The 27141-nt window shown below is 37.5% G+C and overlaps 1 protein-coding gene across 3 annotated transcripts in view; it reads right to left on the bottom strand.

The window, feature by feature from the left end:
• The window catches only part of PRRG1 (proline rich and Gla domain 1), a 306130-nt gene that overhangs the window by 65935 nt on the left and 213054 nt on the right, over nucleotides 1-27141 (bottom strand). For all 3 annotated transcript variants that reach the window (XM_027054179.2, XM_027054180.2, XM_027054181.2), the window contains exon 2: nucleotides 10419-10469. In XM_027054179.2, coding sequence (XP_026909980.1) covers nucleotides 10419-10469 — 51 coding nt within the window. The remainder of the gene's footprint in view (nucleotides 1-10418; nucleotides 10470-27141) is intronic.

Genomic DNA, 27141 nt, shown 5'->3' with positions numbered 1-27141 from the left:
ATTAATAAATATTTGGGAAATATCATGAGATTTTAAAATTTCAGAAATTCAGGGCACCTGGGTAGCTAAGTCGGTTAAACATCCAACTCTTGGTTTCAGTTCAGGTCATGATCTCATGGTTTAAGAGTTCGAGTCCCATGTTGGGCTCTGTGCTGACAGCGTGGGGTCTGCTTGGGATTCTCTCTCCCTCTCTCTTTGCCTTTCCCCTGTGAGCACACACACACATGCACGTACTCTCTCTCAAAATAAATAAACTTTAAACAATTTTTTCAGAAATTCTTCAGAACATAAATTAAGGTCTATTTCTAGTCCTTATTTATAAGGATCTAACACTTGTAACAAAATCATAAGGAAGCACCCTTTACAGTAAGTTATATGCTTACTTTTATTAACTTCAAGTTTGATCAAGTGTACGCGGACAGCCTATCATTATTAGAATTTTAACAACAGAGGTGTGTGGGAGGCTCAGTCGGTTAAACTTCTGACATTGGCTCAGGTCATGATCTCATGGTTCATGGGTTCAAGCCCCATGTCACACTTTGTGCTGATAGCTCAGAGCCTGGAGCCTGCTTCGGATTCTGTGTCTCCCTCTCTCTTTCTCTTTGCCACCCCTCTCCTGCTCGTGCTTTGTCTGTCTGTCTCTCTCAAAATTGGATAAACATTAAAAAAAAATTTTTTTTTGAGAATTTTAACAGTAGACCACAATGAAGCTCTTAAGGCTAGAATAAGAAATGAAAATTAAACACAAGGGGCGCCTGGGTGGCTCAGTCAGTTAAGCATCTGACTCTAGGTTTCAACTCAGGTCATGATCTCAGTTTGGTGAGTTCGAGCCCTGTGTCAGGCTCTGTGCCGACAGCATAGAGCCTGCTTGAGAGTTTCTCTCTCCCTCTCTCTGTCCCTCCCCTGGCTCACGCTATCTCTGTCTCTCTCAAAAATAAATAAATAAACTTAAAAAAAAAAGAAAATTACACACATGACATATATATATATATATATATAACATGACATATATATATGTATATATATATAACATGATATATATATATATATATATATATATATATATATATATATATATAAAGAGTATCAGGAATAGCTACAACAAAATATACTGAATAATTATTTTCTATTCATTTTGAGGTTATCTGACAGTTCAGGTAGCTATTCAATATTTTACATAATCCTTGTGATAGTAATATATCATTTATGCAGAAAACACTCAAATAAACTTAGTCTCATGAACTCAGAAACAAGAGATGACCCCTTAAGGTCTTACATTATAATTTATCTTATGCTTTACCTACAGGAAGCCCCAGCTCCCTTAGACTCATCAAGGATCAAATTATTCAACCTTCATCCATAAGCCTGACTATGAGACTTGAAAGCCTCACTGCACATTACAGCTAAAAGGTAGAAGGGGCAGAGGTGAGCTGAACTAGATCAACACACAGACAGCAACAAGAAGTGAAAGCTGATTAATATGAAGGCAGAGGAAAAGAAAGAAGACCCTTTGAGGGTTAGAGTAGGTTCTAACCACCTCCCATATTAACAACTCCCAAAGCTGTGAGCATCAGTGATTATGTTTATAATGAATCTGAGTTACTAAGAAAGGGTCATATGATGTTCATATTGTTTAGGAAGGAAGTAGATTATAGGGTCTGTTTTAGAACTAGTTCCATAAAAAATGCTTTTTAGAAAGTTTTTTTTAACACTTATTAAAAAGGTAAGCAACAGAGATCTGCAAAGTCTATTTATTCTAATGGAAAGTTTGTTCCTAGACCATGTCTGTAAATGTTGCCACACCAACGACTGAGTCTATAATAGATCCACACACTAACCAGGAAGCTGTTTTTCTTTTCTGAATGAATCTCTAATATCCTGTTTAGTTGTGAATTTCTCATAAAAGACAGAATATGCTAAACCATCCACTTATTTGAGCTTTTCTGTTTGTCACATAAAAATTGTCTTTTGAGACAAACTTTTTGAAGCCAATATCCATTTACCACTTTCAGCAACCGTGTACTGAGACCAATGAAACTGCAGCAAATGATAGGAGTGTGATATGGTGAAAAGGTCCTTAATTTGTACTCAGAATATGCAGATTCCTGTTTCAGGTCCAGCACTAAACTGGCTACATGATTCTGAATTTTCTTGCTTAATTTATCTGGGCCTTTCTCCTAATTAGTGAAGCTAAGGTGTTGTATATGATTTCTTAGGCTCTTTCAGTTGTAACTCTGAAGAATTTTATAACTGGAAAGGTTTTTGTTGAGTAGGAATAGTGTATCTTATCCAAATCCTTTTGAGATATTAATACGCTATTTACAGCCAAGCAAACACCATCCCCCCCAAACCATAATAAGTATGTAGGTAAGTAAATAAATAAATAATAAGAGAAAATCAACAAGGCATGCTCCCCAGCGAACCCCGTGCTCAGGTTTATATAAAAAAATAATCAAGTGTCATACTCATAATTCCTTGTTTTCTTGTTTGTAAGCCATTTTGTACTATTATTTACTCAGTTGGGCATGCATACAATGCCTTCAAGGTTTTTTCTGGCTGAAAAAGGTATTAAATGGTATTTCTTATCACAGACTGATGGAAATAACTTTCCCTAGGAAAACAAATTCCCACATTCCAAAGTGACATTTCACTTACTAAAAAACAAAAGTATGCAAACTAAAAAGATGCCAGACCATCTTCCTATTTCTTGATAAGGTGAAAAAAATAAAGTGTTTCCCAACTGTACTTCATCTCTGTAACCTATCTGTAGAATTTAAAGGTTAATTTTTTTCATAGCAGGTAGGTTTATAATTCAAAATTTGTTGTATGGTGGTGTTCATGTACCCAATAAAGATATCACAAATGTACAGCTTAGTTAGAATGGTATGTAGAATATACATGTTTTCATGGAAATTAGGGAGCTGAAACCCATATAAGAAATCAGATATTTAAAAAATAATTTGAAGTGACAGGACTGAGCTAGTCAAAGTGGGAAGTCTCAGGGTTTGAGAGAAGAAATAATTGTTGCTAGTATCTTTAATATCCCGAAGCTGCTTCTTAAGGACAATGTGGTGGTTATAATCTGTACCTAAGACTTGAAAAAATATGTATCTTTGTGCTTCCGGAGGTATGCAACAAAATGCCAGATGATAACAGGCAGGTTTCCGGGAATGGGAATAAGTGTGGAGCAAATGCCAGAAATGGATTTCTATAAAAGAGAAAACAACAGAGGTAATGTATGTCTATAAAGTCAATATTCTTTAAAAACAAAATAAACATGGTTCTCCCCAGAGTGAGTCTTACTAACTCAATATGGTTTTCTTAAAAGCCAAATTTTACATCATATATTCAGATGTCTCTTGTCCAATGATTTTATGTATTTTCCTTAGTGTTTTATTTATTTTTTAAGAGAGAGAAATAGAGTGGGAGTAGGGAAGGGGCAGAGAGAGGGAGACACAGAATCTAAAGCGGGCTCCAGACTCCAGGCTGTCAGCACAGAGCCCAACGCAGGGCTCAAACCCACGAACCATGAGATCATGACCTGAGCTGAAGTCGGACACTTAACCGACTGAGCCACCCAAGCACCCCAATGATTTTATGCTTAATAAGGAATAATGAGATACAGAGAAATGGTAAAACAGATTCTCTCACAAAGAAATGTAGAAGGCCAAGTTTTCTTTGAAGGAATTTTATAATTTATAGCTCCTTCTTATTAAAAAATTCTTCATGAAATGGTAGATAGCAGCACTCAAGTCAAAATTAAGCACACAATCAGGTGAAATCATCAAAACAGAAGAATTCCAAAGATAGGTATTTCTCCTATCACTAACGTCTTGATTGTATCAGCAAGAAGATCATTGGTTTTAGTGTTTACACTTCTTACAACCATAAAAATTTCATTTTAGTTTATGGATTCTATCTACATTGATTACAGTTCTGTCCCATATGGAAGAATATGGAAATAACTATAACTTATAACCACCATTTAATGGGAAAAAGAGATGTAGACAGAACTCACCAAATATGAAATATGGTATTAAATACCTGTGTTATAGAGAATGCTTTACAACTTGTCAACAGACAGTGTAATACCACCCATGTGATAGTCGGCTGTAATCTAGACTGTAGGAGTGGATAAGTGTTCTAATAGAATACATTCTACAGTTAATCAAAAAGTCACATTTCAGAAGGCAAAGATTGCATTCGGCTACCTTTTTCTTCTGCCAACAACAGCAGAGCATGATGGATTTAAGAAACAGACTCTCAATGACAAATTAGTGCCTTTGTTAATTAGCACATAGATTTCAGAAATGAGTTTTTACTGGTGAAATTAATACTGTTTGTATGTGAATTTTCTCTAGAAATGAAAGCAGAATGCAAACTTTTGCTTTCTCTATCTGAAGGGGAGGTGCTACATACCAGGAGCACTTTGTTTTCTTCCTTTCCTGTAAGGTGGCTCCTCAGGGACCCTTTAGAAAAGTCGGTGCTTCACTGAGCATACTGGAAACCACGGACCCATTTCAAACCCTTCATTTTACTGACAAGAAAACTGAAGTCCAGAGGTTAAGTAACTTACCCAAGGATACAGCTGCTTCATTATAGAACCAGGGCTATACCTTGGTTTCTAGAACCATACAATGCTCTCCTTTAGACTCAAGTTACTTCTATGAAAAACATCATAATATGAGTTATGGCTTATCTCTAAAGATTTACTTTCCTTTATTCTAAACCAGTGGTTCTCAGCCCAGGGCAATTTTGCACCCCCAGGGAACATTTAGCAACTTTTGGATACACTTTTGGTTGTCACAACTTGGAGAGGAAGGAACCACTGGCATCTAGTATGGAGATGCCAGTGATGCTGCTAAACATCACTAAACCGCTGCTAAATGTCACTGAGTTGTACACTTTAAAAAGGTCACTTCTGTGTTACGTGAATTTTGCCTCAAATGAAAAAAATGTCAATAGTGAAGCCTAACTTATGTACCAAAGGTTATTTTCTTGTTAAATAGGTAAAAGGCATAAAAGACAAAAAGCATCAAGCATTACAATGAGATGTTCTGTTTTGTTTTGTTTTTTAAGTAGCTTGACCCTTCGATAGTTAACTCATTTTCCTAGTGGGAAAGACTTGCCAGGAAAAAATAATGGCTGTTGTCAACCCCAAGCAGATCTGTATTACTGTTATAAAATTATGAAGATAAGGGTTTACGATAAATTGGTGACATCATCTAAACTGCAGAGGCATGAATATGCTACCGTAATAAAGAGACTCTGAAATTTAATATAGGCCAGAAAATGAAATAATTAATTGTCTTTAAATGTGTGCCTTTACTTGAACTATAAACCAGGGAGCTGTGAAATAAAATTAGACACTACATTAAGAGACAGTCACTTTACAAGGCTTGTCAGTTTGAATGTTCATTCTCTGTTTGACAATATAGAGCTGTATGCTCAGAGTTAAAGTTTAGGATTGGCCTCAACTGAACAGTAGTTCAGCACTGAATCCAAGAGCTTAGAGACAGATATACTGTGGTAGCTGTAAACCATCTTTCCGTCCACTAAGTCTTGATAAGTGGGGGAACATCTCTGGGTTTCTTGGGGTAAAAGGAGCCAAGCACATCCAGGGACCCAATGAAATTATGCTGCTACATTTTAATAAAAAAACAGAGACTGTAACTGGCACATCTGCCACTTTTTTTATAGCACAATGATATGTTCATGTATACTAGAACATCAAGGACATTAAGCTACCATTAGGTATAGAATATGATGACACAAACTGACTTTTTCAGATTAAGATTTTACAGACCCTGGGCAGGGTAAGAGCTATTTTCACAGACTAAATAATGAAAGAGGAGAAACAAAAAGTGCTAAGCTATCTTCATATTCTTATTTTAATTATTCTCCACAAATAAGACCTGTCTGTTTGCCATCATTCAGCTCTTCCAGACATTGTTCTCTATACAACAAAGCAAAATTAACCCTTTTGAAAATTTATGGCTAAATATTATTCCTATTTTGTAAAACAGGTTTGCTATTATTGAGACAGCATAATGAATTTCTACCATAAGCACTGTTCCTAACGTAAAGGCAGTAAATTTAACAATCAATAACTATATATTAGACTAATAAATACCATGAACTGCTGCTAGAGCACTTAGAACATACAGTAAGAGAACTACGTTCTAACAAAAAAAGTTCAGATGCAAAACAGGTATGACTTAAAAAACCACATTTGGGGCACCTGGGTGGCTCAGCTGGTTGAACGTCCAACTTCGGCCTAGGTCATGAACTCGCCCTTCCCAAGAGTTCGAACCCTGCGTTGGGCTCTGTGCTGACAGCTCAGAATCTGGAGCCTGTTTCAGATTGTGTCTCTCTCTCTCCCTCTCCCTCTCCCTCTGCCCCTCTCCCACTCATGCTCTGTCTCTCTCTCTCTCTCTCAAAAATAAACATTTAAAAAAATCAAATTCTACTCAAACATTGTACAAAACAATAACCTCCAAAATTTTTAGCAAGAAAAATCCCAAGAAATTGCTTTGTGGAGTACTGAGACTTGTCATTTTGTCATAAATATACCAGTTGCTCAGGGGGTGGGAGGTAGAAAAGGTAGAATAAAGTTTTAATTTCCATCTGAAAATAATAAGTACTCGATCATTATGTACATAGTATTTTGTGAGCCTATTATACACATTTGTAAAATATTCACATTCTCTTCTTTGTGCAAATAGTAATTCTCCACTAAAATCTTATGATTTTATTCATACATGCTGTTCCTTTTTGTAACAACATCTCCCCTTGTTGTCTCATACTATTCTGGTGTTCCATAATGTATTATATTCTTCCTGTTAAGAAAAACCACAACGACAAAAACCTATCAATCAAGAAGGGTGGCTTTTACCAGGTAAGTGGTGTCTTAAGCCTCTAACTTTAGGCACCTCACACTGTGGGCTGTGTGCCCCGCTGCTCAGAAGACTTTGATATTTGAGGCACTCCACCATCTGATACACATGTTTTAACTGTTATCATAAATGGTGAGCCAAATTCTCTTTGCCCATCTGTCCAGTCCCCCATGCTTCAAGAAATATATGAACGTCACTGTAGATCTTTGAAAATATTTTCTTCCAAACTTTTCAAATCAACAGATAGCTCCTAAGTTTTTAATTGACTTTATACACTACTAATGACTAGGGCATTCAGAACATGGTTTATTGAAAGAAAAGAAAAACTGCATAGGACATAGGGACACCTAGGTTTGCATTATGGCTCTTCATTTTATAGAATGTGGACTTCAGATGCGACTTTCTCTCATGACCCTCAGTTTTATAATATATAAACTAAAGATAATATCCCTATTTACATCACAGAGTTCTCTTACAACTCAAGTAAGATAACATATGAGAAATATCTAAGAGTTATGAAGTGTTCCACAGATACTTGTTAATATCAAAATAATTATATATTCTTAAAAGTCCTAAATACAGGGGTGCCTGGATTGCTCAGTCGGTTAAGCACCTGACTCTTGATTTCGGCTCAAGTCATGATCTCACAGTTCGTGGGATTGAGCCCCATGTCGGGCTCTGCGCTGACAGTGCAGAGCCTGCTTGAGATTCTCTCTCTGCTTCTCTCTCTGCCCCACCCCTGCTTGCACTCTCACTCTCTCTCAAAATAAACAAACATTAAAAAAAGTCCTAAGTACAAAGCCCTAGCTCAGAACTCATTTATATATATATTTATATATATATTTATATATATTTATATATACTTATATATAAATATATTTACTATATATATACTATAAATATTATACTATATACTATATATACGATAATGTAATATACATACCATACATTAAATATATATAATAGATAATTTACTGTGCTATACTATATGAAATTACTATCAATATATATTTAAATATAGCATATTTAAATACCATGTACTATTATATAGAATATAAATATATAGTATATTATTATATATAGTATATATATCCCATATACATATTTACTACATATATATAGTAAATCCCATTTTACTATATGTGTGTGTGTGTATATATATCCCATAAATACATATATATAACATATATGGGATATATGTAAATGGGATTTCAAGGATATAAAATGGACAGTGATGGTGGTCTCATAAGAAATTAAATACAAAAGTGTGTTCTTAGCCTCCCATCACCATTTGTAAGACATGGCTTACAATTTTTTTCATGTCACATAAAAGAACGATTCATTAACATATTTATAAATAATTTCTTCATCCAGTATCAAAGGATACTAAAAGAAATTCACCTCAATATTAATTTTAATTTTTCACCTACACTGTTTGGTTCCCCAGCTGTGTTCTTTGTTTCCAAGCCTCCTCATTAATGAGGCTAGTGCCATGTCTTTGTGATATTTTCCTCTGCTGCCCCTTTGTATGACACATTGAGCTATGTTTGTCAGAATCTTTGCCAAATCCAGTAAAAAATTCATTGTATGATGCCAGAAAAGAAAAAAAAAATTACCACACAGTACCATCTTTTTTCTCCCACTAACAGTGACAGCAATTAGCAAGTGAAATCAGGCAGGCTAAGTAAAGCTTAGAGAGTAAAGGATGGAGAGGCTTCAAGACTCAGGATGTTAAGAATGCTTTTACAGTGGACAACACTAACAGTCAAAATGCTGCTATTATAAGTTTCCAGGTGTTTGTAAAGTAGCATTTTTGGGAGCACTTCTCTTACTTCATCTCCAGGTTGGAAATATGCCCATCTTTGCAAATAACAGTACCATGCCCTATCCTTTATCAAGAACTCTTATTAGTTGCCTGACCATTTAAATAAACACCTGCTGAAGCACCTTTAACGTAAGCTCCTAAAGATCTCCTTGCTAATGACCCGAGGATCATTCTGAAAAGGAAGAGATGAGACAAGGAATGTGTTGCTCTCAGTGCAGCTTTCTTCTTCATGTGGTCATGATGAAATCCAACAATCCAAACATTATCAAAATCTACCTGAAGCCTAAGATTAGGTAAGGACCAAGCCACAATGAGTTACTCAGAAACTTGTGCTGACAGCTGACTTAGGGTTAGAACATGGCATGGATTAGTCCCAGAATTTTCAACAGTTCTTTTTAAATGTATTCATTTTCTTATATTTCTAAACTAAATTTATTCAATTTTTTTACACTTCTAAACTATCAGGAGATTGACATATTTTGTGGAGGTTGGGAAAAAACCAAAATCCCTGGGGCTAATCAATCCCTAAAGAAATCACTGGAGAAAAGAGGCAAAATCTGACTCAACAAGGTTCAGGAAGAAATTTTCCATCACTGATCCATAGTCTCTGGGGCTACCTTCCAGGGCCCATACTAAGGTGGGGCAGGCAAAGTGCTTAGAGCACAAAATATTAAGGAGGTACTCTCTATCACTTGCATAACCCTAGTCCTATTCCTGCTGCCTACAAAAACATCTCATCAAAAAACTTCGTTTTAACTGTTAAGAGACAAAACCAATGAAAATACACTTATTCAATAAAGACAAGAATGAGCAGATACCACTGCTCTCTTCTATTATACTTCAGAGTTCCCAACACACTTTTATATGTATCATTACATTATGCCAACCACAACTTCCTGAAGCTGGAAGTACAGAATATACGAACCCCACTTGAGGTGGACAAGCAAATATAGGGAAACTCTAGGAATAGATCAAAGTACTAGAAGTAGAATTTTTTTCAGGCTTCTGACTCTATGCCCAGTACTCTTCTCACTATACTACACAACACCAAGTCTCCCTCTGAGGTCTTTTATGCATCTGCTTTTATGGTCTATGTTGATTAGGATTATTTATGAAGTCACTGGTGGTTGGTTACTATTAACAATAAAATGACTTTGAATTTGTCTATTGTCTACTGCCCATAAATAGTCTCATGAGAAAGGAAAAATCAGAGGAATTCACCTAATGGTTCTTAATGCCAGGCTTTAACATTTTAGGGGAAATCAAAACCATTTATAAATCAACCTAACAATGAATTTTTTAATACTGTCATTGGTTGCATAGCAGAATCATTTTTTTGTTTATTTAATTATCAACAAGGTTTAGGAACCAATGGAAGCAAATGAGTAACTTTCCCAAGAGTTGCAAAGAAGCTCAGATTAAGGCAGGTCTATAGATATCAAGCTTGAGCCATCTCTCCCTGTACTGAGAGATGTTCAGAAAAGAGGAAAAACAAAAAAAAACCTTGCCAATGAGCAGCATGTGGTCTGTTGGTGATTCTCTGCATAGCCCTGCTTCAGACAAAAACTTTCTAACACTAACCAGAAATACAATTTAGATGTTCACAAAAAAAACACATTGAGTTGCAAATTTGATTTCCTGTATATATAGATTAATATGGAGAAAATCTAAATTATTTAAAAGCAAGAGAAACTTACTCCTCCCCATGTTTTCTTGTGGTCTCTGGCAGGTCCCTGGATGATGATTCCCTGTATAAAACACAGTGCATACACATAGTCAGATTCACAGAGACTGAGTCACTATATCAAATAAGTTCCATTAAAGCTAATGTGGTCAACATGAGCATTTCATTTTAGTGCATTCCAATCTTGCCCCCTTACACAAATGTTTTTTTCATCACAAATAGATATCTAACTTTAGAGAAACACAGCATTCTGGAGGCATGGACTCTATCTGTTATCAACTTACTATGTCCTTATTTGTCTACCATTAGTTTCTGCCCTTGCCATATGAAAGTCATCAAATTGGTCACATGCTTATTTCTTAGGAAGGCAGTGATATAAACAAAAAATATTGGATAAAAAAGCCAAAAAAACCAATTATAATAGCCAAGCTAGGATGTTATTAGTTTGCCTATCCCTGGCTTCTCTTCAGTGTCATTCTGTGACAAATCCAATACCCTTTAGGGTATAACACTATCTTGAATAGTGTCAAACAGCAATACCCTAATTAAATAATCCCTGAGGCAAAGCAGCCCATAGAGTTATTACCAATAAAGACTATGAATCAATAACCATGAATTACTGACAACAGAGATTTTGAAGGAAAAAACACACAATTCAAATGCAGGTATGCATGGAGGAACAGCAATTCTGTATTTAAAAGTTGAAAATGTACACACAGAAGCCAATTCATACCTTAATGCTTCATTTTCTTACAGGGCTCAATAAGAGAATTACCACACATTTATTGTTCACCTGCCACATTCCCAACATGGAGCTAAGCACCAGAGAGGCAAAATTATAAGACGTAATCTATCTGCCCCATTAAGGAATGTATAGCCTACTTGAAGTTAAGCATATAGGAGAATGTTATCATCAAGATGGCCATACAGGTCATTCCCAACTATAGTCTCCCTCACAAGAAGACCAACAGTCAACTATCCATAGAAAAAACATCATTGTCAAAATCCCACATTAGAAGGGTAAGAGGACTGGACACACTCTGACACCACTGCCCTTCCCCTACAGTGGCACAGTGACACAATGAGAGCCCCCCACCAGGGCCTACAGTTTCTATACTGGGAAAAGAGAGCCCGGGGCAGACATTTAGGTCCCCCAGCACATGGGACACTTCCCAGGAAGCCCATTCATGTCTTGCCTCACAGGGGTCACTGGAAGAATGTGCAGGGCTTGACTACTGGGGACAGAGATGGAGAAGGGGGTGGGGCTTACAGCAAATTGTGTTCAGGTCTTGGCTGATGGCTTTCCTGCTTGCAGCAGCACTCCTAAAAAGAGATCCCAATCAGCAGCTCTGGCCATCCACAGAGCTGAGCCAGGGGCCCCCTCTGGCTTACAGAACTTGGTTGGGAGTTTTGCCTGATTTGGATCCCCAGTTAGTGGGCCATACTGACAGGGGGGCCTGTTCTACCACCTTGCCCAAGAAGGGAGGCAAATTTCCAGTCCTGCCCTAGCATTGAGTGTAACCTCCAGCTCTACCCATCCAGGAAGCCCAGCCAGGGAACTAGAGCGGCCACAGAGCTCATCCTATAGCTCTGCTCCCCCAGGGAGTCAAACCAGCAGCCATGCCCAACTGTTCACCAAAGCCTATGACCCCACATAACCAAGGAGCCTGAAGAGTGGCCTGGGAAACATGGGGGCACAGCCTACTGTACTGTGAGACACAGCCTAGCCTACAATCCCATCCAGTTGAGAAGCTTGGCCTACAACCCCGATAAGCAGAGGAGCCTAGACTACTCACCTTGTCTAATTGTTGAACACAACCTGTGGCGTTACCCAGACAGGAAACCAAGCTGTTAACCCTACCCAATCAAGGAGCATAGACTGTGGTCCCAAGGGACAAGGAAGCCTAGCCAATGACCTTGCCTACCACCTGAGCATAGCCAATGGCTTACATGATAATGAAGACAAACATGCAGCCTCACTCAACTTTAGGGGACGAACTTGCAAGACCCATATAAACACAAGAGTTTAGCCAGTGGCACCATATGGTTCTAGAGTCCAGTCTGAGACCCCATACAACCAGGGATGATTGCAGAGCCCAGCCTACAGTCCTGCCCAATCAAGGAGTTCAACCAGTGGCACCATACTGCCAGGGAACACAGCCTGGGACTTCACAGAACCCAGCTAGTGGCCCCACCTGACTGCAGAGCACAATTAATAGCCCCATGCAGATGCATGATATTATACATGGAAAACCCGACAGACTCCACCAAAAGTCTGCTAGAACTGATACATGAATTCAGCAAAGTCGCAGGATACAAAATTAATGTACAGAAATCAGTTGCATTCTTATACACTAATAATGAAGCAACAGAAAGACAAAGAAACTGATCCCGTTCACAACTGCACCAGGAATCATACGATACCTAAGAATAAATCTAACCAAAGATGTAAAATATCTGTGTGCTGAAAACTATAGATAGCTTATGAAGGAAATTGAAGAAGATACAAAGAAATGGAAAAACATTCCATGCTCATGGATTGGAAGAATAAATATTGTTAAAACGTCAATACTACCCAAAGCTATCTACACATTCAGTGCAATCCCAATCAAAATTGCACCAGCATTCTTCTCAAAGCTAAAATAAGCAACTGTAAAATTTGTATGGAACCACAAAAGACCCCGGATAGCCAAAGTAATATTGAAGAAGAAAACGAAAGCAGGAGGCATCACAATCCCAGACTTTAGCCTCTACTACAAAGCTGTCTGTTATCATCAAGACAGCATGGTATTGGCACAAAAACAGACACCTAGACCAATGGAATAGAATAGAGACTCCAGAATTAGACCCACAAACGTATGGCCAACTAATCTTTGACAAAGCAGGAAAGAATGTCCAATGGAAAAAAGACAGTCTCTTTAACAAATGGTGCTGGGAGAACTGGACAGCAACATGCAGAAGAATTAAACTGGACCACTTTTGTACACCATTCACAAAAATAAACTCAAAATGGATGAAGTACCTGGATGTGAGACAGGAAACCATCAAAAACCTAGAGGAGAAAGCAGGAAAAAAACCTCTCTGACCTCAGCCGCAGCAATTTCTTACTTGACATATCCCCAAAGGCAAGGGAATTCAAAGCAAAAATGAACTATTGGGACCTCATGAAGATAAAAAGCTTCTGCACTGCAAAGGAAACAATCAACAAAACTAAAAGGCAACCAACGGAATGGGAAAAGATATTTGCAAATGACGTATCCGACAAAGGGCTAGTATCCAAAATCTATAAAGAGCTCACCAAACTCCACACCCAAAAAACAAATAATCCAATGAAGAAATGGGCAGAAAACATGAATAGACACTTCTCTAAAGAAAACATCCAGATGGCCAACAGGCACATGAAAAGATGCTCCACGTCGCTTCTCATCAGGGAAATATAAATCAAAACCACACTCAGATACCACCTCACGCCAGTCAGAGTGGCCAAAATGAACAAATCAGGAGACTATAGATGCTGGCGAGGATGTGGAGAAATGGGAAGCCTCTTGCACTGTTAGTGGGAAGGCAAACTGGTGCAGCTACTCTGGAAAACAGTGTGGAAATTCCTCAAAAAATTAAAAATAAATCTACCCTGTGACCCAGCAATAGCACTGCTAGGAATTGACCCAAGGGATACAGGAGTGCTGATGCATAGGGGCACTTGCACCCCAATATTTATAGCAGCACTTTCAACAATAGCCAAATTATGGAAAGAGCCTAAATGTCCATCAAGTGACAAATGGATAAAGAAATTGTGGTTTATATACACAATGGAATACTACTTGGCAATGAGAAAGAATCAAATCTGGCCTTTTGTAGCAACGTGGATAGAACTGGAGAGTGTTATGCTAAGTGAAATAAGTCACACAGAGAAAGACAGATACCATATGTTTTCACTCTTATGTGGATCCTGAGGAACTTAACAGAAGACCATGGGGGAGGGGAAGGAAAAAAAAAGTTAGAGAGGGAGAGAGCCATACCATAAGAGGCTCTTAAAAACAGAATAAACTGAGGGTTGATGGGAGGTGGGAGGGAGAGGAGGGTAGGTGGTGGGCATTGAGGGGGGCACCTGTTGGGATGAGCACTGGGTGCTGTATGGAAACCAATTTAACAATAAATTTAATATTAAGTAAATAAACAAATAAATAAATAAGTAAAAGCCCCATCCAAACAAGAAGACAGTTGCCCAGTCATCCTGCTTGAACATGGAGCCCCAACCTCAGAGCACGGGCAATGGCCGCACCAAACAAGAGACCCCAACAGCAAACCCTGCCTTCCCACAGAGGCTACCAGAAGACCTGTCCAGTACCCCCAAGCTGTAGTGACAGGTCTTTCCCTGCTAAAGTGAACCTGTAAAGTCTGAAAAAGGAGACTGCTTAAACAAATGCAGAGATACCAATGGAAAGAACCAAGAATCATGAAGAAACAGGTAAACATGACACCACAAAAAGAAACTAATAAAGCTTCAATAACTGACCCTAATAAAATGGTGATCTATGGATTGTCTGAAAAAGAATTCAGAATGATCTTCTTTTTTTTTTATTTTTAAAAAAATTTTTTTTCAACGTTTATTTATTTTTGGGACAGAGAGAGACAGAGCATGAACGGGAGAGGGGCAGAGAGAGAGGGAGACACAGAATCGGAAACAGGCTCCAGGCTCTGAGCCATCAGCCCAGAGCCCGACGCGGGGCTCGAACTCACGGACCGCGAGATCGTGACCTGGCTGAAGTCGGACACTTAACCGACTGCGCCACCCAGGCGCCCCCAGAATGATCTTCTTAAAGAATGTCAGTAAACTACAAGAAAACAGATAGCTAAATTAAATTAGGAAAACAGTGGCATGAACAAAATGAGAAATGTAAGAAAGAGAAACCATCAAATCTTAGAGCAAAAAAAAATATGACTGCAGAATTCAATAGAACAAAACGGCATTAGTAAGTGCTTACCGATCAATAATTACTTTAAATGGATTAAATTTCCCAATAAAAAAAATCCACACACAATGACTGAATGGATTAAAAACAGGATCCAAATGACACACTGTCTACAAAAGACTCACTTGAACTTTAAGGACACATATAAAATGAAGTAAAGGGATAGAAACAGACTTTCCAAGTAAATGATAACCAAAAGAAAGTAGGGACAGCTATACTTTTATCAGACAAGATAAGCTTTAAGCTGTAAATAGTCACAAGAATGAAGGTCATTATATAATGAAAAAAGAGTCAATTCATTAAAAAGATATAACAATTATAAATATTTATTCACCCAACATGGGAGCATGTAAATACATTTAAAAAATGCTACCACAACTAGAAGGAGAAATAAACAGCAATACAATAATAGTTGAAGACTTTAATACCCACTCTCAGTGATGGATAGACCATACAGACAGAGAATCAATCAGGAAAGAACAGATTTATACACTATAGACCAAATGGACCAGACAGACATAAACAGAACATTCCATCCAACAGCAGAACACACATTCTTCTCAAGTACACATGGAATGCTTTCTATGATAGATCATATGGTAGGCCACAAGTCTCAACAAATTCAAGATGACAGAAACTATATCAACTATCTTATATAACCACAGTGGTATGAAACTACAAATCAATAAAGTTAGAAACTTCTCAAATACATGGGAATTAAACAACACACTCTTGTCCAATCAATGGACAAAAAAAGAAAGCAAAGGGGAAATTAAAACAAAACCTTAAGACATAAAAATATAGAAACACAACATAAGAAAACCAATGGGATGTAGCAAAAGCAGTTCTAGGAGGGAAGTTTATAGCGATGAAGTTTCAAGAAAAAAAAAAATCTCAAAAAGGCAACCTAACTTTACACCTCAAGGAATAGTAAAACAAGAATAAACGAAGCCCACAGTTAGAAGAAATAAATACTAAATATTAGAGCAGAAATAAATAAAATATAAGATAGGAAAACAATAGAAAAAATTAACAAAATAAAAGTTGGTTCATTAAAAAGATGAACAAAATGGACAAATCTTTAGCTAGACCAATAAAAAATAAAATCAGAAATAGGACACATTACAAGTAACACCAGAAATATGAAGGGTAAGACTACTATGAACAATTATACACCAACAAATTAGACAACCCAGAAAAAACTGATACGTTCCTAGAAACATATAACCCACCAAGGCTAAATCATAAGGAAATAGAAAATCTGAACATACTAATAATGAGTAGATAGAATCAGTAATCAAAAACTTCCCAACCAGGAAGTCCTGGACTAGGTGGTTTCCCTGATGAATTCTACCAAACATTTAAAGAAAAATTAATGCTAATCCTGCTCGAACTCTTCAAAAATAAAACAGAAGAATAAAAATCATATAATCATCTCAACAGATGCAGAAAAAGCATTTGATAAAAATTCAACATCCATTCATGGTAATTTAAAAAAGAAAACTCTCATTGAATTGGGTATGAAAGAAACATGCCTCAACATAATAAAGGCCATATAAGAGAAGCCCAAAGCTAACATTATACTCAATGATCAAAGACTGAATGCTATTCTTCTAAGATCAGGAACAAGACAAGAATGCACATTCACCACTCCTGCCCAACATAATACTAAAGACCCAGCCAGAGCAATCAGGCAAGAAAAAGAAATAAAAGGCATTTAACTTAGAAAGGAGTAAGTAAAATTATCTCTGTTTGCAGAGGATATGATCCTGTATACAGAAAATCCTAACGATTCTTCAAAAAAAAAAAAAAACCCTATTAGAATAAAATAATTCAGTAAAATTACAGGACACAAAATCAACATACAAAAATAAGTTGTTTCCATAGCCTAACAATGAACTGTCTGAAATATAAAGAATAACTCCACTTATAATAGCATCAAAAAAAAAAAAAACTCCCAGCAATTGCACTACTAGGAAGTTATTCAAAGGATACAAAATGTTGATTCAAAGGGGCACATGCACCCCAATGTTTATAGCAGCCTTATCAACAATAGCCAAATTATGGAAAGAGCCCAAGTGTCCATTGATATTGAATGGATAAAGTAGATGTGGTGTATATATATACAATGGAATACTACTCAGTGATGAAAAAGAACAAAATCTTGCCATTTGCAACAACATGGATGGAACTAGAGGGTATTATGCTAAGTGAAATAAGTCAGCCAGAAAAAGACAGATACCATATGATTTCACTCATATGAGGAATTTGAGAAACTCGCCAGATGAACATAAGGGACGGGAAGGAAAGATAAGATAAAAACAGAGAAGGAGGCAAACCATAAAAGACTCTAAAACACAGAGAACAAATAAGGTTGCTGGAAAACGGGGGGGGGGGTGGTATATGGGTGATGGGCATTGAGGGCACTTTTTGGGGTGAGCACTGGGTGTCATATGTAAGACACGAATCACTGGGTTCTACCCCTGAAGCCAAGACTACACTGTATGTTAACTAACTTCGAATTTAAATTTTAAAAAAATGCTAATTAGCAATGTGATCAAAGTATAGTCTCTCAGTATATTTGGCTACATAATCCTTTTTATAAGTAGTCAATATTTCTCAGGAGTCCTTTTCTTTGGAGCTGAATTTGGGAAACTGGACAAGGTAACTATGAAAGCCTCTTGCAGCTCTGAAATTTCATTATTTTCTAACAAGGTATTAATTGTATAGAGCAAACTAACATAAAGTGAATCAAGAAAAAAGTCAGGGGGGCTGTTTTCAGAGAATTTTGGAACCAAAAGGAACTTTAGAAAACATCTAATGGTTTCTCTCATTACTCTCCCACCTTTAAAGCTGCAGACCAGTCTCAAAAAATCTTATGCAGAACACCAACTTATAAAATGGGTTAGGGTCAAACTCTTCAGGTTGACTTGAGGTAGACAGCTGTAGTCTCACCCACTGGGATTTCCCCCTGAGACAAACTAGATATACCTCATCAGAAAGCCAGCACCACAGGAAGCAGGGTCTGAAATATAGTGACCCCTGACCCTTCAGATGAAGCTATTCGGGGAAGGATCTAGCAAAGAGCTGGAACTCTCATACATATTCACAGGAAGGTCCTTTACCCTTCCCAAGTATCATCTTAATTTTAACTGTAATTCCTCCAAGTCAGATAAATAAGTACTGTGTAAAGAATCCCTGTATAAATGAGAAATCATGAAAGAGTTAAGCAGACAAGTCATATGGCAAAATTTGGAATTTGAGAAGGTATCTCTGATGGCAACAGGGAAAGGAGATTTGACTGATGATGAGAGTACAGTGCTATCAGAGATGCTAGGTAAATCTGATAAGACTTTTTATATTTTATTTCTTCTTTCTTAATATTTAATAAAGCCTTTTTGAAAAGAATCAAGCCTATTTGCATTTGTGTCAGAGGACCTACAAAGGAAAGGGTTGCCAGGCATGGGCCAGGACTTTCAAAGAGGACTTGCCTCTCCAGAGGTCAACATAATGGAGGGAACAGGTATTGGAAGCAGCTCTCTTCCAGGGGAAGATGAAACTAAGGAAGCAAAAATCAGTATTACCTGTCAGCTGCCTCACCAAGTATTCTAGTGGTAAACTTCCAAAGATCAGAACTTGTTTTAAAGAAAACTTCCTCACAGAGATATGAGGTTCAAGGCCTATAGTCCACATTACTCCCAAACCCTTAATTCCCCAGTTGCAGGTTACCAACATGCTTCTTCTGATGGCCAGGATTTAGCCTGCTCTTACTGCTCTGATCCCCTGTTGCACTGTTCTCTTTTGTCAGGTGTGTGTGTTGTGTGCGTGTGTGTGTGTTCTAGTTTTTATACCTCTCTGACTTTCTGAGTAGGAGCATTTGTTAATCTTGATTCTCAGGTCTCCATCCAAGCTAAATACTACTTCTATAGGAATGGTAACACACTTAAAAAACACACACACAGGGGCACCTGGGTGGCTCAGTCAGTTAAGCATCTGACTTCAGCTCAGGTCATGATCTCACAGTGAGTTCAAGCCCCACATCTGGCTCTGTGTTGACAGCTCAGAGCCTGGAGCCTGCTTCATATTGTGTCTCCCTCTCTCTCTCTGCCCCTCTCCCGCTCATGCCCTGTCTGTCTCTCTCTCTCTCTCAAAAATAAATAAACATTAAAAAAATTACACACACACACACACACACACGAACAACAGAGCAACCGTTGGCCAGACTTTAGGAAATAAAAATCACTGTTCCATGGATTTAACCAGCCTGGCATTAAACACTCTTTATAACCAGGTTCCACCTTTCTTAACAGTTATACCACACTCCAGCCAAAATGGCCTCCGCTCATCCCTGAAATATGCTTTAAACTCTATGCCTCTGCTCTTTTCCTCTGCATTATCTACACCTGCTAAAATTCCATTCATCCTTCAAATTCAGTGAAGCCCTTCCTCATTACTTGAACAGGAAGTAATCTCTTTTTCCTCTGAACTCTCATACAATATGAAATTTAGGTGCTATCTCATACAGATGTGCATACCTTACAGTATCTCTCAGACTGTCCAATTCTCAGAGGGTAAGCAATTTGTCTTCTACATCTTGTTTAGTATGTGCAGGGCTCTAGATCATTCCCAATGAGGGTTCTAATGGCCTATACAAACCAGACTTAGGAGAAGTTGTCATACCAGGTATATTTAGGACACACTATGTTTGTGTAAATTTCCCTTAGTACAGATCACTGCTTCAAATTACAGTCATTTACATACCACCTTAAGCAATCTCATGATTTTTGCTAAATGTATTTATCATCTGTGCTTATTTAACTTTGTGTGTTTTTACTTCAGTATCCACTTTAGCCCTGTCCTGTAAAATAGTACATGAAAGCATGGGTTTGATATGTTTTTTTTTTTCTGATGCATATAAAATGTATAACTATTAAAACTCTCAAACTTTTTCAGGGTTTCCTCCAGTTATTTCGAACATCACAAGCAGTACACTTTGTAGAACAATGTTTATTCCTGTCGTCAATTACAAAATATTTACGGAGTGTCTTTTACTTGCCAGGCACTGCTCTATTCTTTAGGACAGCTATTCTCAACTAGGGGCAATCTTCTCACCAAAGGACATTTGGCAATATCTAGACATATTTTTGTTTGTCACAACCGGGGAGGAGTGCTACTAGCATCTAGTGGGCTGAGGCCAAGGATACTGCTAAATATCCTACAATGCACAGAACAGCCCTCCCAGAACAAAGACTTATTCAGTCCAAAATGTTAAAAACATCAAGGATGAGAAACTTCGCTTTAGAGAAACCACAGCAAACAAAAGAGACAAATTCTCTTTTTTGGAACCTACAATCTAGTAAGAGAATGTTATATATACTCTTCCAGTATAATCAGATTCCACAGTCTACAGTTTAGAGGATTTCTTCTCTGTGTGGATTTCTTATATATATGGAAGGCATGCTGGAACAAAGCTGATTTCTAGTACCACCGCCTTTCAAATAGTGGTAGGTTATACGCATCCTGACACAAGTTCCACCAACAGGTCAGAGTATAGGCTTTGGCACCACACACACCAGGGGTTTGAGGTGTGCCCTGCCAATTGCTAACTATCTGACCTTGGGCAACTTATTTAACCTCTTTAAGCCTCAGTTTCTTCATCTAGAATGGGGTTATTAATGGTAACTCTAATTCCATAGGCTTGGTAGGAGCATTAAATGAAAACACAACAGTTCTTAATAATAAATGCACATTAAGCAGGACTTACGACAATGATAACAATTTTCTTTACCCAAAATGTCTTGGTTCAATCTAGTTCTGGTGGTTCATTTTCTAGTTTATCAATCTGGTTCAATACATTAAGCATTACTATTGCTACTTAAGACAGAGGATAAAATAATATATATTTTATGAGCTAAATTTTTAAGAATAAAATCTTATTTTAAGGTTCTAGCTTCGGCTGCATGTACTAAATTTGGAACGTGTACCATCAGTTCTTTAAGAGCTTCCCCTCTCACTTTTCATGCCCCTTACATGTACTTGCCCCTCTTTTCCCAGCCTTCCAGTGACCACCATAGTCTGGAAACTCCTAATCCTGGTAATGATTCCTCTTCCAGTAATCCTGAGATTCAATTATATCCAGCTCTTTATTGGTTTTGAAACACTACAAGCTACATTTTAATTTGTAGAGAAGCAGCACGTCAAAGCTGGCTTTATTTTTCAGCTACATGTCTCTCTCATAACTGGTTAGGTAGGTCAATCACTTCACTGTCCTCCACTGTACTCAGACACACCATTACATTAAGTTCTGGCCATCTTAGTAAGGGCTCTGCCAGTCCTAGTCTCCTGCTCTCCCCTAAGCCCCAAAGCTCCGTCTTACTTTCAAGGCTAAGAGGGCCTAAGGGTCCTCCTGCATATGCTAGAGATGAGATGGAGTCCATTCTTTCCTCAGAGTGTCTCTTAAAGCCCCAGGTCTGGTCAGCTGCGTAAAGGGCTCTTCTGTAAGAGATGGGTTTATTCTAACTAGGTTTCTCAGTGCTTCCCCTCTGCCATCTTCTCCGCTTCAAATAATAATGACTCAACGAGTACATGTTTTATATCTACAACAATAAGGCAGTTTCACATGTCATCTTATCAGTGCTTACAACAACCTTATGAGGCAGGTACAATAAGATGTGTTAATAAATGATAAAACTAAACTTCAATGAAATTGATTCACTCATGTTCACATAATTAGTAAGTAGGGGCACCCCAGGATCGTTGTCTCTGACTTATCAACATATTCACATCTGAAGTGCTCAGGCTGGGGCACCTGGGTGGCTGAGTCAGTTAGTGTTCAATTCTTGATTTGGGCTCAGGTCATAATCTCACAGTTCATGAGATGGAGCCCCACCATCATGTTCTGTGCTGACAGTGAGGAGGAGCCTGTTTGGGATTCTCTCTCCCTCTCTCTCTGCCCCTCCCCCACTTGTGCACCTGTGCTTGCTCTCTCTCAAAACAAATTTTTTAAAAAGTGCTCACAGTATAACTGAATATCTCAATGACTTCACAAATACACCTGCATTAAGTGGCATCTAGATCAAGACTGAGAACACATGCCAGGATTTTAATCCAGAGTTTCTGACACCAAGTCCAGTGCTCTGTCAACCACGTATGTAGTCATTCCACACATATTTACTTACCCCTTACTACATTTCAGTAATTTTGCTAAGCACTGGGGATTTGATGGTGAGTAAAACAGATGTGATTCCTGTCCTAATAAAGCTTAGAGGCTCTGGGGAAGTCATAATTTTTTTTTAACTCTACATAAAGGAACATAAGGTATTAGAGGAATGAAATAAGTTTAGTCTGGCTTCACCATCACCAGCAAGAGAGAAGAGGTTGGAGTCAGAGACAAATGGTCAAATTGTGCAAAGCTTTACTGGGGGAAAAGTTTGGATTTTATTCTAAATGTAGTGGGAAACCACTAAATAATACCTCTACATTTATAAAGAAACCTATTCCCAAAAAGGCTGTTTAATTAATTCTTCAATTACCCTAACTTTTAGGTACTTAGTATGTGCCATTCACTTTGCTAGCCCATTATCCTCAATGTATAATAACTGACATAAAGGCTTGAGAAACAAATACTTACAACAAATAAGTAGTATGTATTGAATATATTATAAAATAAATTATAAAATCATAATATATAAAATAAATTTTTAAATTAACATATGCAATGCATTAATATTTTTAAGTTTATTTTTTAAGAAATAGAGCATGAGTGGGGGAGGGGCAGAGAGAGAAGGAGAGAGGATCCCAAGCAGGCACCACACTGTCAGTGCAGAACCCAATGTGGGGCTTTAACTCACAGTGAGATCATGACCTGAGCCAAAATCATGAGTCCAAGGCTAACTAAATGAGCCACCGAGGCGCCCCTGCAATGTATTAATATTTATAGATGCTGTTCCTTCCAGTGATATACACAAGGCAGCAACATCAAAAGTGAGTCAGGTATTACCGAATTTGTTGGATACTTAACCTTTTAAAATCTAGAAAGCAAAATTAGGCAAATTATGCAAATGAAGAAAATAACACTTTGTTTCCATCTGCTTGTCAGTTATCCTCAGATTTGGGTAAAGTAGTATGTAGCAGATTCAGCAAAGTCATCTTTTCAATTCAACATATACTGTGTGACTACTCTAATACATTGTGTTTCTACTACTTGCCTAGGTGCTGGGGAGACAGCAGAAAACAAAAGAGGAAAAAAATCCCTGCTCTCATGAAAGTTACAATCTACATGGGAAGAAAGACTGTGCTTGTTTATTTCAACAAGCAAAATGTCTACATGTTAAATCATGACAAGTAATGGTACATACCAAAGGGAAAAAGCAGAGGAGGGCAGAAATTATTTAAAGATGATTTAAGAAACAAAAGAGATGAATACAGGGGAAGGAAAAAAAAAGAGGGAGGTAAAACACAACAGACTCTTATCTATAGAGAACTGAGGGTTGCTGGAGGGGACGTTGGGGGGGGGGTGGTGCTAAATGTGTGATGGGGATTAAGGAGGGCACTTGTAATGAGCACTGGGTTTTAAAGGTAAGTGATGAATCACTAAATTCTACTCCTAAAACCAATATCACACTATATGTTAACTAGAATTTAAGTAAAAATTTGAAAAAAATATATGATTGTGTAAAATAATCACTTTTTAAAATACTATTCTTTCAGTAGCTGTAGTAACTAGTAGCTTTCAGTAACTAGTCAACACAGCTGCTGATGTATACCAGAGGTCAGCAAACTTGTTCTATAAAGGGCCAGTGAGTAAATATTTCAAGCCTTCTGGGCCATACAGTCTCTGTCGCAACTACTCAACTCTGCTATTGTAGCACAAAAGCAGCCACAGAAATGAATTTGTGTGTGGCTATTTCTAATAAAACTTTATTTATGGATACTGAAATTGGATTTTTATATAATTTTCATGTGTCATGAAATTTTCTTTTAAATATTTTCAACCATTTAAAAATGTGAAATCCATTCTCAGTTCATAGGCCGCACAAAAACATGCAGCAAGCCATTATTTGCCAACTCCTGGAGTGTACAATGAAACAGCTTATGAGATTTTCATAAATCAATAAGTCAAAAGAAATTCAAGAAAGACCAGGATAAATATTATTGAAACATAAAGATCCAGTGCTATCAGTAACAGCAGTTAGAAAATTCCTTATATAACTTTTAAGTTAGAGATATTAATTTTATATGACAGTGGGGCTTACATTTCAAGTACACAATAAAATATTAATGATAATGGTGTAACTATCTAAATAGATCATGCTAAAACTATAGAAATACCTCAGAGAATAAAAAGTCATCACAGACTACATCAAATAATCTAGATGCCCCATAAATCATTTGATGAAGTCATTTAGATTTCCTAACAAAAATTATTTCATCCACAGTGATGTTTCAATTATCACTTCCACCTCAATAAAATACAAAGCTATATATCCAGCCTTGACCTTTCTCCTAACTTCCACAGTTCCAAATGCCAGAGAAATCTACACCTGGGTATCATGCCACCACCTGACACATCATAGATCTAAAACCAAATATTACTTTCTCCACCACATATATAAAGTAGCTTCCCCTCTGAATTCTATAATTATAGTAATTATATCTTCATTACCTCATTCAATCCATGTGTTGTAGAATCAAATTTTAAGATATTTAAAGTTTTATTTATCTCAAGAGTTCACTTTTTTAACTCCTTACCTGCCACCTCCCCCACAAATAGCTAACCCATTCTGTTCTCATTGTTTCAAATGAAAGATAAACTTTGGTCAGAAAAAAGGCAAAAAGCAAATTTTCCTAACTTTGTAATCCAAGGTACCTGGGGGAAATGAGAGGTCTTCTAGCAAAATCAATAAGACTGAAGAAAATAATGAGAGCAAGGGTTCTCCCTTCAACCCCATTTACTCATTTCCCTCTCCCAGTCCAGAAAGGCTCCCTTGGACTAAAGGGAGGAGAGAAGTCAGTGGGGCCCAGTATAGGCCATACCTGAAGGTACCAAACAGATTTAAAACAACAGGCCATTTTTAGTGAAGGGCACTGCTTGAATGCCAAGGAGTCCCTTGGGAGTAGATTTAGCATCAAAAGACCATAAGAGCAAACACATGGACAGAATCTTTCCTGATGATATATGGTGAAGGCTTCTCTCAGACAGTAGTCATCGCCTTGCTGATGTCTCCCTGCTAGAAGGATGCCTATTCACGCTTGAAGCTTTATTCAGTACTCATCCAATTTGCCCCATGCAGGTAGCCCTCTCTGTAACTTCCCTGGACCATATGCCCTGAAGAACAGAGCCCTGGATACTCCATGGTGGTGATGGTGGTAATGGCAGTTATAGTGATAAAGGCAAGTCTCATACATGGAATACACAAGGTGAAGAAAAGGGTAGGTAGGCTTGAGGTGGGTGTGTGAGTGTGTGTGTGTGTAGGCACTAGCAACCACTGGCCTGATTTCTTACACTATAGATGGGTTTTGCACGGTTTTTCGATCTTTGTATAAATGGAATCATAGTGTATACTCCTTTGGAGCTGGCTTCTTTCACTAAACTTCATGTTTGTAAATTTCATTTATATTGTTACATGTGGTTATGGTGTATTTATTCTGACTACTGACTCCTTGTTATGTATATTTGCTTTGTATTCATTCATTCTACCACTGGTAGACATTTGGGTTGTAGTCCAGTTTAGAAAAAGTAGTAAAATGCACCCCTATAACATGGGTTTACAAGAGTGGCGCTAACATAATCAATCCGTAAGACCTACTCAGTCTTCCATTGCCGTATCTCTAATACCTGATGCCCGTCTTTCCACACTCACTACTACAAAATCTAATATTTCTTCAAGTTGACAGTAAACTTCCCAAGGACAAGAAATATCTTAATTCTTTGAATCTTTCATACAATATATACTTAGTATATGTAAAAGAAATAGTTATTATACATGCATAATCACTAGTATCTAAGAGACCACTAATGACTTTCAATGATAAAATGTAAGTGGCATTTTGACATAAAGTCTTGGGATTTTTTTTAAAGTATCCTATTTTAGGTATCTCTCAGCATACGAAATGTCCCAAAGATATTACCTAAATACTAAAAGATCCTAACATTAAGTACATACCTCTCCTCACTTTTAGTAAAGACCTCGCAGGGATGTGATACAGAAGTGGTAGCGAAAGGAAGAGGTTAAGTGCTGGTAGGATATTAGAATGTAGGGCCCTATCAACTCATAGCTTTGATATTATCAGGAGAAGCTTGACAACCTAGGCTCTTAGCATAACAACCCATGAGAATAATGACAGCAGACAATAATGTAGTGCTTGGTTATCAGATCAGCAGATACATTAATTACTTTAATCTTTGCAATCTTGTAAGTTAGGTATAGTACCATCATTAGCACTGGTGTATAGATAAAAAAATATATCATGCAGAGTATTTAAGCAATTTGCTCAAAGTCATATGTGGTTTGTAAAGTGGCAGAGCTAAGATTCTAACTCAGGCAATATGGCTTGCATGTTCTTAACTGGGGAGGGGGAGATTTCTTCCTCAAAATGGAGTGGAAGTTCTACAATTCAAACAAAAAATTAGACCTACTTGTGAGAAATATTGAAGTATGGATTTTAAAGACACTTTACATATGTAAATAAAGCTTTTCAGCCATTAAAAAGGATGAGAGGGGGGATTATAATAAAGAGACATGAGGAAACTTTTTAGAGTGA

Source organism: Acinonyx jubatus, chromosome X (assembly GCF_027475565.1).
Source record: "Acinonyx jubatus isolate Ajub_Pintada_27869175 chromosome X, VMU_Ajub_asm_v1.0, whole genome shotgun sequence".
Taxonomy (NCBI): Eukaryota; Metazoa; Chordata; class Mammalia; order Carnivora; family Felidae; genus Acinonyx; species Acinonyx jubatus.
The sequence above is the reverse complement of the archived record's forward strand: the minus strand, read 5'-3'. Positions and strand labels throughout refer to the sequence as shown.